This window comes from Erinaceus europaeus, chromosome 9 (genome assembly GCF_950295315.1).
Source record: "Erinaceus europaeus chromosome 9, mEriEur2.1, whole genome shotgun sequence".
Taxonomy (NCBI): Eukaryota; Metazoa; Chordata; class Mammalia; order Eulipotyphla; family Erinaceidae; genus Erinaceus; species Erinaceus europaeus.
The window spans coordinates 49,137,479-49,150,596 of NC_080170.1; the positions used below are offsets into that span (position 1 = coordinate 49,137,479).

The 13,118-nt window shown below is 35.4% G+C and overlaps 1 protein-coding gene across 5 annotated transcripts in view; it reads right to left on the minus strand.

Annotated features, from left to right (window-relative positions):
* The window catches only part of KIFAP3 (kinesin associated protein 3), a 127,048-nt gene that overhangs the window by 96,818 nt on the left and 17,112 nt on the right, over positions 1–13,118 (minus strand). For all 5 annotated transcript variants that reach the window (XM_060197862.1, XM_060197866.1, XM_007523791.3 and 2 more), the window contains 5 exons: positions 11,327–11,426; positions 10,152–10,276; positions 7,155–7,253; positions 5,045–5,223; positions 897–1,059 (listed from right to left, as the gene is read on the minus strand). In XM_060197862.1, the coding sequence (XP_060053845.1) occupies positions 897–1,059; positions 5,045–5,223; positions 7,155–7,253; positions 10,152–10,276; positions 11,327–11,426 (666 nt within the window). The remainder of the gene's footprint in view (positions 1–896; positions 1,060–5,044; positions 5,224–7,154; positions 7,254–10,151; positions 10,277–11,326; positions 11,427–13,118) is intronic.

Consider the following 13,118-nt stretch of genomic DNA (forward strand, 5'->3'; position numbering starts at 1 on the left):
AGTATGAGCAAGAAACAAGCTGGTTAGTATTTTAAGTCACTGAGATATTAGAATTGTTTGTCAGGAGAACAGACTAATTAAGCAGCTCAAAAACTCAAGTGATTCCTATTGATATTTTTATAATTCTTAAGGTAAGGTAGAGAGCTGGCTTTCAAAGCAATAGTTCTTTCAAGCTAATCAGACAACACATCAAATTTTGGGAGCAGATAATAATAATAATATTAATTTAATGACAAAGGTTCTACAAAATTTAAGGAGCACTAAAAATATAGTAGAGGGGCCAGGTGGTGGTACGCTCAGTTGAGCACACACATTACCACACTCAAGACCCAAGTTCAAGCTCCTGTCCCCACCTATGGGGGAGAAGCTTCACGAACAGTAAAGTACTGCAGGCGTTTCTGTATCGCTCCCTTTCAATCTGCCTCCTCTCTCCCATTTTCTATCTGTTCTATCAAATAAAGAAGAAATGGAGGGGAAAAAAAGGAAAAACTGGCTGCCAGGAATGGTAGCTTCAACATGGAGGCACCGAGTCCCAGAAATAACCATAGTGGCAGTATAAATATATATATGATATAATTTTAACTCTTAAATATCTATCCTTTAAAAATTATGGTAAAGAGAGAACATAATTTCCAGCTTCATGGAAATACTTTCACACTTTCAATTCAATATGGATAAACAAAGAATTAAACATATCTATTTCACTTCATTCTACATACAGCACCACAGAAATCCTATTGCAGGTCATTTTTTTATTTATTTTGCTTAAATTTACTATTCAATTCCCAATCCCAGAACATATGCAGAATGCTTCTGTTCAAGCTTAACACAAAGCTCAATTTTCCAATGATGCTAGAAATTCCAATGAAACATTACCATTAATTTGGATAACATACCTAGTAGTGCAGTGAGTTTGGGAAGCAGTCCAACTTGTACCATCTTATTCCTCAGTCCAGTGTCAAAAGACAAGTTTAGTAAAAGACGGAGGGTAATATTCAGCAGATCTTCATGCTCACAAGGTATCATTTTTACTAGTTTTTCAACAATATCCATTTCCACCTATGTAAAATAATTATACAAAGGATGAAGTGAGGTTGTTATACAATAAAACAAAAAAATCACAAATATTTTCATTACTTTTTGTATTCATATATAAGTAGTTGTGCATTGATCTGTATGGTATGTAATAATTTTAATTTAAAATATCTGAAATCAAATATTGGAGATAGAATTATATCGTTCTGAAGGCCAGGCAGTGGGGCACCTGGTTGAGTGCACACATTACCATTTGCAAGGACCTGGCTTGAAGTAAGCCCCTGGTCCTCATCTGCAGTGGAGAAGCTTCATGAATGGTGAGGCAGGTCTGCAGGTGTCTCTCTTTATCTCTCCTCTCTTCTCTCCCTACTCTCTCAATTTCTCTCTGCCCTAACAAAAACAAAAAGAAAATGACAGAAAAGAAAAGAAAAAGGGGAGATCGCTACCAAGAGTAGTGGATTCATTATGAAGGCTATAAATCCCACCAATAACCCTGGTAGCAATTAATGTGTGTGTGTGTGTGTGTGTGTGTGTGTGTGTGTGTGTGGCTGAGAAAGTTGTGGTCTACATACACAATGGAATACTACTCATCTATTAAAGTGATGAATTCACTTCCTTCACCTCATCTTGGATGGAGGTTAAAGGAATTATATTAAGTGAGATAAGCCAGAAATAGAAGGATGAATATGGGATCATCTCATAGACAGTTTAGAAATAAGAACAGAAGGAGAAACACAAAGCAGAACCTGTACTGGGTTTGGTCTATTGTACCAAAGTAAAGGACGCTGGGGCAGGAGGGGGGGGTGATTTCAGGTCCTGGTAGATAACGCTGGAGGAGGAGCTAGGTGGGAGGAGGACCTAGGTATAGAGTATTTGCCATTAAACTGAGAAATTTTACACATGTACCAACAACTGTTATTTGCTGTTTACTATAAACCATTAATGCCTCAATTAAAAAAATCTGAAGGAAACAACGAAAAAAAATTTTTTTAATCTTTCCATGTCATCCCTTCATTTTCTCACTTAATAATGTAGACAAGATGAATTACACAGGGTTCTTGGAAAACACATTATTGAACACCAACTACTAAGTGCCAGGCCCTATACTAAGTCAAGCAAGAGCTCTTCTTAGCCCTCTAGGATTTCATGATCCAAAAAGACAGCAGACAAATAGAATAATTAAAAATAATTAAAATAAAAATGGAATACACAAGATTCTCTAGAAGCAACAAGCAAGGAATGACTAAACTACCTAGAATAGAAAAATCTTCAAATTAAGAACAAAATCTTAAAAAATGAATAAGCATTTTTCCCTCTTGTTAAGAAAGGCAATGGCAGTTAAGGTAGAAGAAAATACTTGTGTATAGGAGCTTAGGCACAGAAGAGTTTGGGGTACTACAAGTGCTTTATGTGGCCATATATTCAACATACTTCTTAGAGAGTCATAGTGCATACTATGGACAGAAATTGGGTAATTTAAAAAGTTATCAACAGATAAAGGATAGTCTTTTCAACAAATGGTGCTGGAACAACTGGACAACTATATTAAAAATATGAATCTTGATCCATTACAAAATTACACCAATTACAAAATGAACTAAAAATCAGTAAATCACCGACTAAAAATGATAATCCAAATCTTATAAAACTTCTCCACGAAAACAGGGAAAAAAAACCGTGACTTTGCACTAGACAAAGATTTCTCAGATACAAGACCAAACACAATCCATTAAGAACAATTTTAGGGAGTCTAGTAGTAGCGCAGCGGGTTAAGCGCAGGTGGCGCAAAGCAAAGCGCAAGAAACCGCGAAAGGATCCCAGTTCCAGCCCCCAACTCCCCACCTGCGGGGGGTGGGGTGGGGGGGTGGCTTCACAAGCAGTGAACCCAGTCTGCAGGTGTCTGTCTATGTTTCTCTCCCCTTCTCTGTCTTCTCCTCCTCTCTCCATTTCTCTCTGTCCTATCCAACAACAACAATAATAATAACAACCACAACAATAAAACAACAAGAGCAACAAAAGGGAAAATAAATAAATAAATATTTAAAAAATAAAAAAGAACAATTTTAATAGAGTAAACTTCACAGCAATGTAAACCTACCAGAATAAAAGGGAGAAAATACTTACAAAAACCCATTTAAAAACATATTATGAAACAGAACACTCTTAAAAACTTAGTAAGAAAATAAGCAACTCAAGGAATATATATGTATATATTCTTTTTCTCTCTCTGCCTCCAGGGTTAATGCTCAGGCTCAGTGATGGCAGTACAAATCCACTGCTCCTATGGCCATGTTTTTGGATATGTTGTTATTGTTATTATTATTATTATTATTATTATTGATAGGACAGAGAAAAATTGAGAGGGGAGGGGAAGGTAGAAAGGTAGAAAGAAAAACTCCTGCAGATATACTTCACTGCTTGTGAAGCAACCCCCCTGAAAGTAGGGGGCAGGGGGTTCAAACCAGGATCCTTGCAGGGGTCCTTGCACTTAGTACTATGTGCACTTAAACTGGTTCTCCATAACCCAGTGCCCTTCTTCTCTGTTTCTCAAATTCCTACCCTAACATAATATATGTCCTTCGTAGTATAATATACTAATATAATATTTTTTAAACACTGAAAGCTTTTTAAAATCAAACTAGATTTCCTTTAAACACAAGGCCATTATTAATTCACATCAATAGTAAAATGAGGCTACATTTAAATAAATACAACTTCACAAATAAATCAGTCATCCTTTCCTCAACCCTTTTGAAATAAAATTGCCATAAGCTTCATTTGTAACTAATTATATTAAGTAATATTTTCCTTTTGAAAAAAAGTGTACACTGCTTGTTATAGAAAACTTAGTAGTAAAATAACCTGGTGTGATTAAATAAAAATGTAACCGCAAATGGTAGGCATATACTACTGGAAAATCAGTTTGAATTTGGAAAAACTACTAAAATTTGACCTTAACTGAAACACTGGAATTAAGTGCTTCAATTTATAGCACTTTGCATGCAACAACTATTTAGCTCTACTCTCTAATGAGGTGTATTCTCTACATACTACTTAATGGAAAATCAATTTTGAATAATGTGATTAGTTTAAGTAAACTCAATTTCATAGTAGTATTGGGAATAAAATAACTATCAATATTGTTTGCTAATGATTAAAATGGCTAGTAAGTATCTGTGGGTAAAAGCAAAAATTTGTCCTCAGTGAGGTTAAACCTCATCATGATCCAATAATTTCAATTTTAGGGACCTTAGAACCTAGACTAAAAATAATCAGAAATACAGACAAAGATATATGTATAAGTGAATTAAATGAAGTGTTAGTTATAATAGTTATAATTATAAAAAAACTATTTAAAAATGAGGTATGATTATGAATATTTATTTAATGTAACATCATGTTTATAAAAGCTATTTAATGACTAGGGGAAAAGTCAGATAGCTTATTCTGTCTTTATGTATTTCTTTAAAATTTATATTACATAGGACAAGAAATAATACAAGTACAATTTGTCCTTTTCAAAGACCTACTACATCAAGATGGCAAATAGGAACCTACTGTAGTAATTCAAATAAATGTAAAGGAAACTGGGGACCAAAAAAAGGATTCACTTCAAAAGATACCTTAAGCAGACTCACCTTGTTGTTAACTAGAATAGTACATGGAAAGAAATACTGGGCTATGCTGTGATGTCACCAATTAATAACAAAAATGCGTAAGAACAAGTTGTTTGAAGGGAATAAGGTCTGATGACTCTGAAGCACAATCGTAACTTCAGTTTACTTTTTTCAGGGGAAAAAACTATATACAATATACTAGTGAAAATTATCCAAAACGCTTCAGAATCTGGAACACTAATCAAGATGCAGTATATCTATTAAAAATAATTTAAATAAATTACTGTCTGTCATTGTATTATCTTCATATCTCAATGAGGGGGTAGTATGTTGAGTTTTATCAAACTATTTTAACTTGAAAATGAAAAATAAGAATAGTTTTAATATGTTACCATATCGTTTTTATTCTCCATAAAGATGCTGAGTTTCTTCAAGAATGACACAACTAAAATAAGCAGTTCAAAATTATCCCTATCAAGAGCTTTCACCAACATGTGAACAATGTTCTTGTTCCTCATCTTGAGTTCTGTACGAGTATCCTCAGCAAGATTCAGGAGCAAATAAAGAGCAACTAGGAAAGCAAAATAGGGTCCAGAGTAAAAAACATTGGCAGGTTAAACCAATTTCATAAAATCATTTCTATTCAAAGTAATATATATGGTTCTAAGAAGATAGTATATTTTTTCTGAAATTTAAAACGGGTTCTAATAAGTTAATTAAAAACACATATTATGGGGCCAGGTGGTGGTGCACATGGTTGAGTGCACATGTTACAATGCACAAGGACCTGCAGGGAGAAATCTTCTCTCTCTCTTCCTCTCTATATCCCCCTGCCTCTCAATTTCTGGCTGTCTCTATCCAATTATAAAAGTGAAAAAAAAGGAAAAAGGAAAAAAAAATACACATTCGTGAACAATACACTTTTACCTAAAACATATACTATAGAGTTTAGTAGTAATTAAATAATGAGAGGCATATATATTAGCAAGTAATAAAGTGGACAGACAGAAAATGTAATTTTATTAATTAAAAAAGAAGATATTGTGTAATTTCAACAATTGGCAGCGTTTTGTTAAAATAGGTATGATTCAGGGCCAGTTTGTGCTAAGCACAGTAGAGCACATGTGTTAGTATGCATGAGGACCTGTGTCAAACTCCAGCTTCAGCCGGCAGAGGGAAAAAACTTCACTAGCAGTGGAACAATGCTCCAGGTGTCTTTCTATCTCTCTTTCTGTGCCCTCTCCTTATTTCTGTCTCTATCAAAAAATATTTTTATATAAGGGACAACAATGGCCACCAAGAACTGTGGACTTACCGTGCAGGTACCAAGACTCTGGTGGAACAAAAATAGGTACATTTCAAAAATGTATTAGTAGTATAGCTATGACTAAATGAGGAAGCTAAAACCTATGTTTCAAATTCAGTCCAATTTTTTTTTCAGTCCAATTTTTTTATAGACACTATCTGAAATGATCAAAAAGATCCAGTAATAGAATTCTTACATTAGATAAAAATTATAGCAAAACTGATTCTAGTGATGGTAATAAGTTGCTTACAATTCTCTGGTCTATATGTGGTTCATGTAGACCAAAGCATCTCTAAGCAACTTATGACTGTAATGGTAGAGTGAATTTGTTAAAATTTTGTCTAGGGTATAGTGAGAGTAAGTCACAGGGTAGCCACAAAAGAAAAACCTGTAAGTAAATACAAGTAAAGGGGAGGATCGAGAGTTTCATTATGTAAAATCATCCATTCACGAAGGAAGATAACAGATAAAAGAATGAAAGAACTAGAGAGAACAAAACAGAAATAGCAAGTCCATACTTATCAATAATTATTTTAAAAATTTAATTTATAAAAAGGAAACACTGTCAAAACCATAGGATAAGAGGGGTACAACTCCACAAAATTCTCACCATCAGAACTCCGTATCCCATCCCCTCCCCTGATAGCTTTCCTATTCTTTATCCCTCTGGAAGTATGGACCCAAAGTTATTGTGGGAAGCAGAAGGTTGAAGGTCTGGCTTCTGTAATTGCTTCCCTGCTGAACATGGGCGTTGGTAGGTTGATCCATACTCCCAGCCTGTCTCTCTCTTTCCCTAGTGGGGCAGGGTTCTAGGGAATCAGAGTTCCAGGACAGTCTGCCGGTGGCTCACCCAGTAGTGTGTGCATATTTCAGTCATTACTTTTAAAGTAAATGGATAAGATTTTCCTATCAAAAGGTTCAGACGGACTAAATATATTTCTAAAAATCCAACTGTAAGTCACCTACAAGTTTCATTTCAGCTTCAAAGGGACACACAGGTTCAAAGTGAAGGGAAAGCAGTTATTCTATGAAAAGCAGAGTGAAACTTTAAACATTATTACACATCCTAAAGACAATAAAATTTGGAACATTTGATTACTCTGATTTTTTTTACCTGTATGACAAAAAAACAAATAGAATAAAGTCAATGTTTAGTAAGCAATTTGTTGCTTTTCTCATCCTTGAGGGATTCATACCTCGTAAAAGTTGTTCCTGTTTTACCACAAGTCCTTGGTACTTTTTAAAGGTTTTTTCATAATCTTTTCTTAAGATTTGGTTTTCAGGATCCTCATCAAGTAAACACTAAGTTAAGGGTAATCCATACTCATGGAAGCAAAGAAAACCTACTGAAGAAAACATGCTACGAAGTATAGCACTATTAAATTTTATGTGAAACTTTATAACTTACTATTTTCTCTAAATATTTTGATGTTTATTTTATTTTCTTAATTATCTCTATTTTATTTATTGGATAGAGACAGTCAGAAATGTAGAGGGAACGGGGTGATAGAGAGGGAGAGACAGAGTGACACTGCAACATTATTTCACCACTAGCAAAGCTTTCCTCCTGCAGGTGGGGACCAGAGGCTGGAACCTGGGTCCTTCCGCATTGTTACATATGGGCTCAACCAGGTGTGCCACCACCGCGTCCCTCTCTAAATATTTAGATGTTTAGCTAACCTATTACCTGCATAATCATTGTTATAACAAGATTTAACATGTTCTTAGATGATCATCAAAAATCAGGGTTTCGGGAGTTGGGCAGTAGCACAGCAGGTTAAGCACACGTGGCACAAAGTGCAAGGACTGGAGGACTGGAGTAAGGATCATGGTTCGAGCCCCCTGCTCCCCACCTGCAGGGGTGTCGCTTCACAGGCGGTGAAGCAGGTTTGCAGGTGTCTTTCTCTCCTCCTTTCTGTCTTCCCCTCCTCTCTCCATTTCTCTCTGTCTTATCTAACAATGACATCAATAACAACAACAATAATAACTACTACAACAATGAATAAAAAATCAGCAAGAGCAACAAAAGGGAAAATAAATAAATAATTTTTTTAAAAAATACTGAAATACCCATAAATAATATGCAAATGTTTTATGTGTACATGTTCTAACTTTCAAACACATCAAGTGAGTTCATGAACTAAAAAGCTTAATGCTTTAAAGAGAGATACTACTGGTGAGACTAAATTCCAGATGCCCGGAAAACTCAAAGCAAGTAGATTGTCTAAAGTTTTCCACTCTTCTCCTCAAAATAAATGGAAAAAAAAAGAAATATGGTAAGATTAAAGATAATAGGAACAAAGGTATTGTTCACCAGGTAAGCTGTCTGTATGCTTGTGAGCCAGCACATGGGAGGGTCCACGGCAACAGAGGAAGCTTTCATGCTGTGATGCTTCTACTTCTCTCTGTCTCATCATCTGAATTTAAAAAATAAGTCTGCATTATTTTGTAAATCAGTATTAAATCACTAATACATTTAAGAAAAAAAATTTTAAAAAGTGGTCTGGATGAATGAAATTATGCATGTATGAAGCTCTGGTTCTATAGACATGATAAAAAAAACAATTTTTTTTTTTTTTTTTTGCCTCCTGGGTTATCACTGGGACTTGGTGTCTGCACTGCAAATCCACCACTCAAAGCAGTCATTTTTTTTTTCCACTTTATTTGATAGGACAGAGAAATTGAGAGGGAATGGGGAGATAAAGAAGGAGAGAGAACTGCAGACTGCTTCACCATTTGTGAAGCGGCCCCCACTGCAGGTTGGGGGGTAGTGGGGGCTTGAACTTGGATCCCTTGTGGGTCCTTGAGCATAGTTCCATGTGCACTTAACTGCGGGCACCACCACCCAGCCCCCTAAACAACGAATTTTTTTACATTATGTTTCATGATCCATGGACAGCTGCAGAAATAATCAATTACTTCAGCTTGACTTCAGAATTCCCAAGAAGTCAGAAACAACCCCTTCAATGAATAGTAATAGAAAGATGAGAACAAAGCGATAAAAGTTATGGAGACGACTGTGTTCCCTAAGCAAAAGAGCGTCATAATAAGCATAATGACCATCAACAGTTTGGCCATAATCAAAAAGCAATGGCGTAAGTAAGGAGGTAGTTGACAACTACTGGATGGTTTCACTCATATATGGAATGTAGAGAATTAAATCACCTAAACTTTCAAAAAAAAAAAAAAAGCCAACTGTTTTTAAGACTTTGTGAGAACTACTTTGGTTAATGGGAAAGGCTGTGACACAGAGCACTGGTAGTAGGTATAGTATGAAACTATAGCCCTATAATTTTAAAGCCTTATAAACTACTACTAAGTCCCTAATGAACTTTTTTAAATAACTTAACTCACTTCTAAATAACCTGTAAAAAAAAAAATTCCTGTATTAGAGTACATATTAAAAGGGCATTTTTAAAGGGTTTTTTTTTCCAGTTTTCACCATCTGAAGTCTTCTAAAATTTGTATGTTTTAAGCATTTATGCATTTATTTAGGAAAAGATAATTTCAAACTCTATTTCTCACTAAAGTTACACCCATACCCATCAAAGTCACCTTACTGCACAGATAAAACTACATAAATAACAGTGGTGTGGGGAGCCAGCATTATAATCCAAGATCTTAGAGGACCTAATAGGGTAGCCATGCACTAATTCAGCTAGCCAGAGCCACTGTTACCTGCTCCCTATACCTCATCAACTAATCAAAGTTTTAAGAAATAAAAAGTGTCAAATTATCCGGTTGTCAGAAGTCCTGAGGCATTTTTTCTATGGTTTTCTATGCAGAAATGTGTCATGACTTTTCTGACAGTCCAATTCTCTCTCTCGAGAGAGAGAGAGAGAGAGAGAGAGAGAGAGAAATTGAGAGGGAAGGAAAGATCAAGGAGAAAGACACCTGCAGCACTGTTTTAGCACTCATGAAGCCCCCCCCCCGTGCAGGTCAGGAAAGAGGGGTTAAGCCCAGATCTTTGAGCATGATGATATGAGCACTCTACCAGTTAACACCTCCATCCAGTCCTGGTTATATTATTTCCAGTAGTTTCAATCTTCATTTTAAGTTTTTAAGCTTCAATATCGTTTTATAATTTTCCAAGTAATACAAGTGGGGTAGAGAAAGGGTAACAAAACCATTCCATCTATGGAAAACTACAGTAATAGATGACAAAGGGGGGGATAAATACTTTAAAAGGATATCAGCTTTCTTCTTCTTAGAAAGTTCCTCTTGCCAAAGCTCGTGTCTTTTTAATTCATGATCAATGATATTCATACATAGAGCTCCAATTTTATAGTGAGTGATCAGTCCATGAAACTGAGAAAAGCTTTAAAGAACATATTTTAGTATGTATTTAAAGAATGCATTACGAGGGTTCAGGAAATTCTGAATTTACATCGGTACAATGTATAAAATGCTATAAACATATTTTTAAAAATGAATATACCCATAGTACACTACGAAGGCCTGAAATTAAAAATCTCTTCAAAAATTATAACATATTACCCATATCTGAAGTTATTTTAAGCTGGAATTGACTAAAACATATTTTTGCAATTAACCACCATATTAGCTACTCAGATAGTCTCAAAATAAAATTTCTGACTACTGTCTAAAAACTAGTAACAACTCTATTATTGAATAAAATATAAAAGAATAAACTAGTAAAGTATTACCAATCAGGTTGTACATGCTTCCTAGATAACTTATTCATTCAAGAGTTCATCTGCTAAAACTGGCACATTTTTTAGAATAGAGGCAAACAATCCTCTAAGTATTTGATAATAATTTTTCACAATATTTTAAGCATTTATAATAATGCACATGTATAAATAGTACACATAGATATAAAATGGTTATCTGTCTATACATATGTGTTTATATGTAAAATATTGATATATACTAGTGTTTACTCTGTATCCAGCTTTACTCTAAAAAGTTTCCCCAAATAGTGCTTACTTTTACATTTCCTAGTTTATAGAGAAACTGAGGCATAGAAAAGTAGGTAAATAACCAAGGTCAGACAGAACTTGGCAGGACTTAAATTCAAATCTAAGTCTACTTCTAGAACCCATTGCTCTTAAATTTTAAGCCATTATGCTCTCCTACTCAGTGTATTTGTGTGCCTGTATGTGTTTATATGCACACACACACACACACACACACATATAAATACATGTACACACATAGGTTAACTTTAGATTGAATGGAAGAACAACAGAGAAAACAAAAAAGGAAATAAAATTTTTGTCCAGAGGCCAAGCACGGACAGACACATATAAAAATGGAGTGAAACAAATGGTCTACAGTCTAAACTAATGGTACAGATAGAAACAAAAATAGAGCTGTACTTCTATTCTCTAATTTTTAGACTTACCTGGAAAAGCAAAAGAAGATATAAATTATATTTGTAGCTAATTCAACACTTTGCTTCCAGTCTTCTCTCAGGACTCTTGCTAATGCACCAAGGGCAGTTTCTACGGAAAAGGTGACATACAAAAATGATCCCTGCCTTGCCTATGGCTTTAAATGTCTACTAATTAATAAATAATAGCGATAAGATAGAACTGGAACAAAAAGTAGGATGCTTCTTTCCAACAGAATGCTGTTTTTAGAATATACAGCTTGTGCTTAAAAACTTACAATATTAAGTTTTAAGTCTAGAACTATAAAACAAAAACATGATTCAGATAAAGTAAGAAATATATTATGGATGGCAAGCAATCGTTTTAAAATAATTCAGTTACTGATTTGCATTTCCACTTATTATGTACTAACTTCTAGAATGGAATAGCAGCAATGTTAGAAGACTCTCTGCATAAATTTTCCAAGCTACAAAGTATTGGTATGCACTATACTTTATAAACTCTGCAAAAGGAGTCTGACAACAGATGAAAAGGAGATGAAAATGAGATAATTGGGGGCCAGGTGGTGGTGCACTTGGTACAGTGTAAATGTGACTGAGCACAAGGACCCAGGTTTTCCCCCCACTTGAGGGGAGGGGAAAGCTTCCCAAGCAGTGAAACACTGCTGCAGGTGTCTCTCTTCCTGTCACTCTCTTTTATCTCCCAATTCCCTCTTGATTTCTGTCTCTATCCAATCAGTAAATACATAAATAAACTTTAGGTGCAACATGAAAATGAAATAACAACACTGCCCATATTTTAGTTTTGAAAAAAAGCACAAACAGAAAATCATACACTTGAAATAACTCTAATGGTATTACTGAAGAAAAAAAAAAAAAAACAGTCCATTGTTCTTTATTACCTAGCACCTCTAAGGAAAGAAATACATGGTAGCAAATTCAACCTAAAAATTATAAAGATTGGGCCAAGTATATAAAAGAGCAGTTGCACACCAGACTTGCATGCCTGAGGCTCTATAGGTCCCAGGTTCAATCCCCAGCACCACTATGTGCCAGAACAGAGCAATGCTCTGGTTTCTTCTCTCCCTCTCCCTCTCTGTTTTGTTTTTCCAAAGACTGAATTTTGAAAAAATACAAATGGGAGATGGAGATGGCTTACCAGATTAAGTACACACTTTATCATATACAAGGCTCTAGGTTTAGGGAGCCAGGAAGTGACACACCTCGTTAAGCATACATATTACACTGTGCAAGGACATGGGTTCAAGCCCTTGATCCCTACCAACAGGGGGAAAGCTTCACAAGTAGTGAAGCAAAGTTGCATGTGTCTCTGTCTCTTTTCCTCTCTTTCTACCCCCTCCCCATTCAATTTCTGTCTCTATGTAATAAATAAATAAAAATTAAATAATATTTTTAAAAAGGGTCAAGATTCTAGCTGAGGGTCACTGCACAGAAGCGCCAATGTAAAAGGGAAGTTTCACAAGTGCTGGAGTAGTACTGTACTATATCTTTTTCTTTCTTTTTTTTGTAAATATTTATTTATTTTCCCTTTTGTTGCCCTTGTTATCATTGTTGTGGTTATTGATGTCATTGTTGTTGGATAGGACAGAGAGAAATGGAGAAAGGAGGGGAAGACAGAGGGGGGAGAGAAAGACACCTGCAGTGCAGACCTGCTTCACCACTTGTGAAGCTACTCCCCTGCAGGTGGGGAGCCAGGGGCTCGAACTGGGATCCTTAAGCTGGCCCTTGCTCTTCCAGCCACCTGCGCTTAACCTACTACGCTACTGCCCGACTCCACTATATC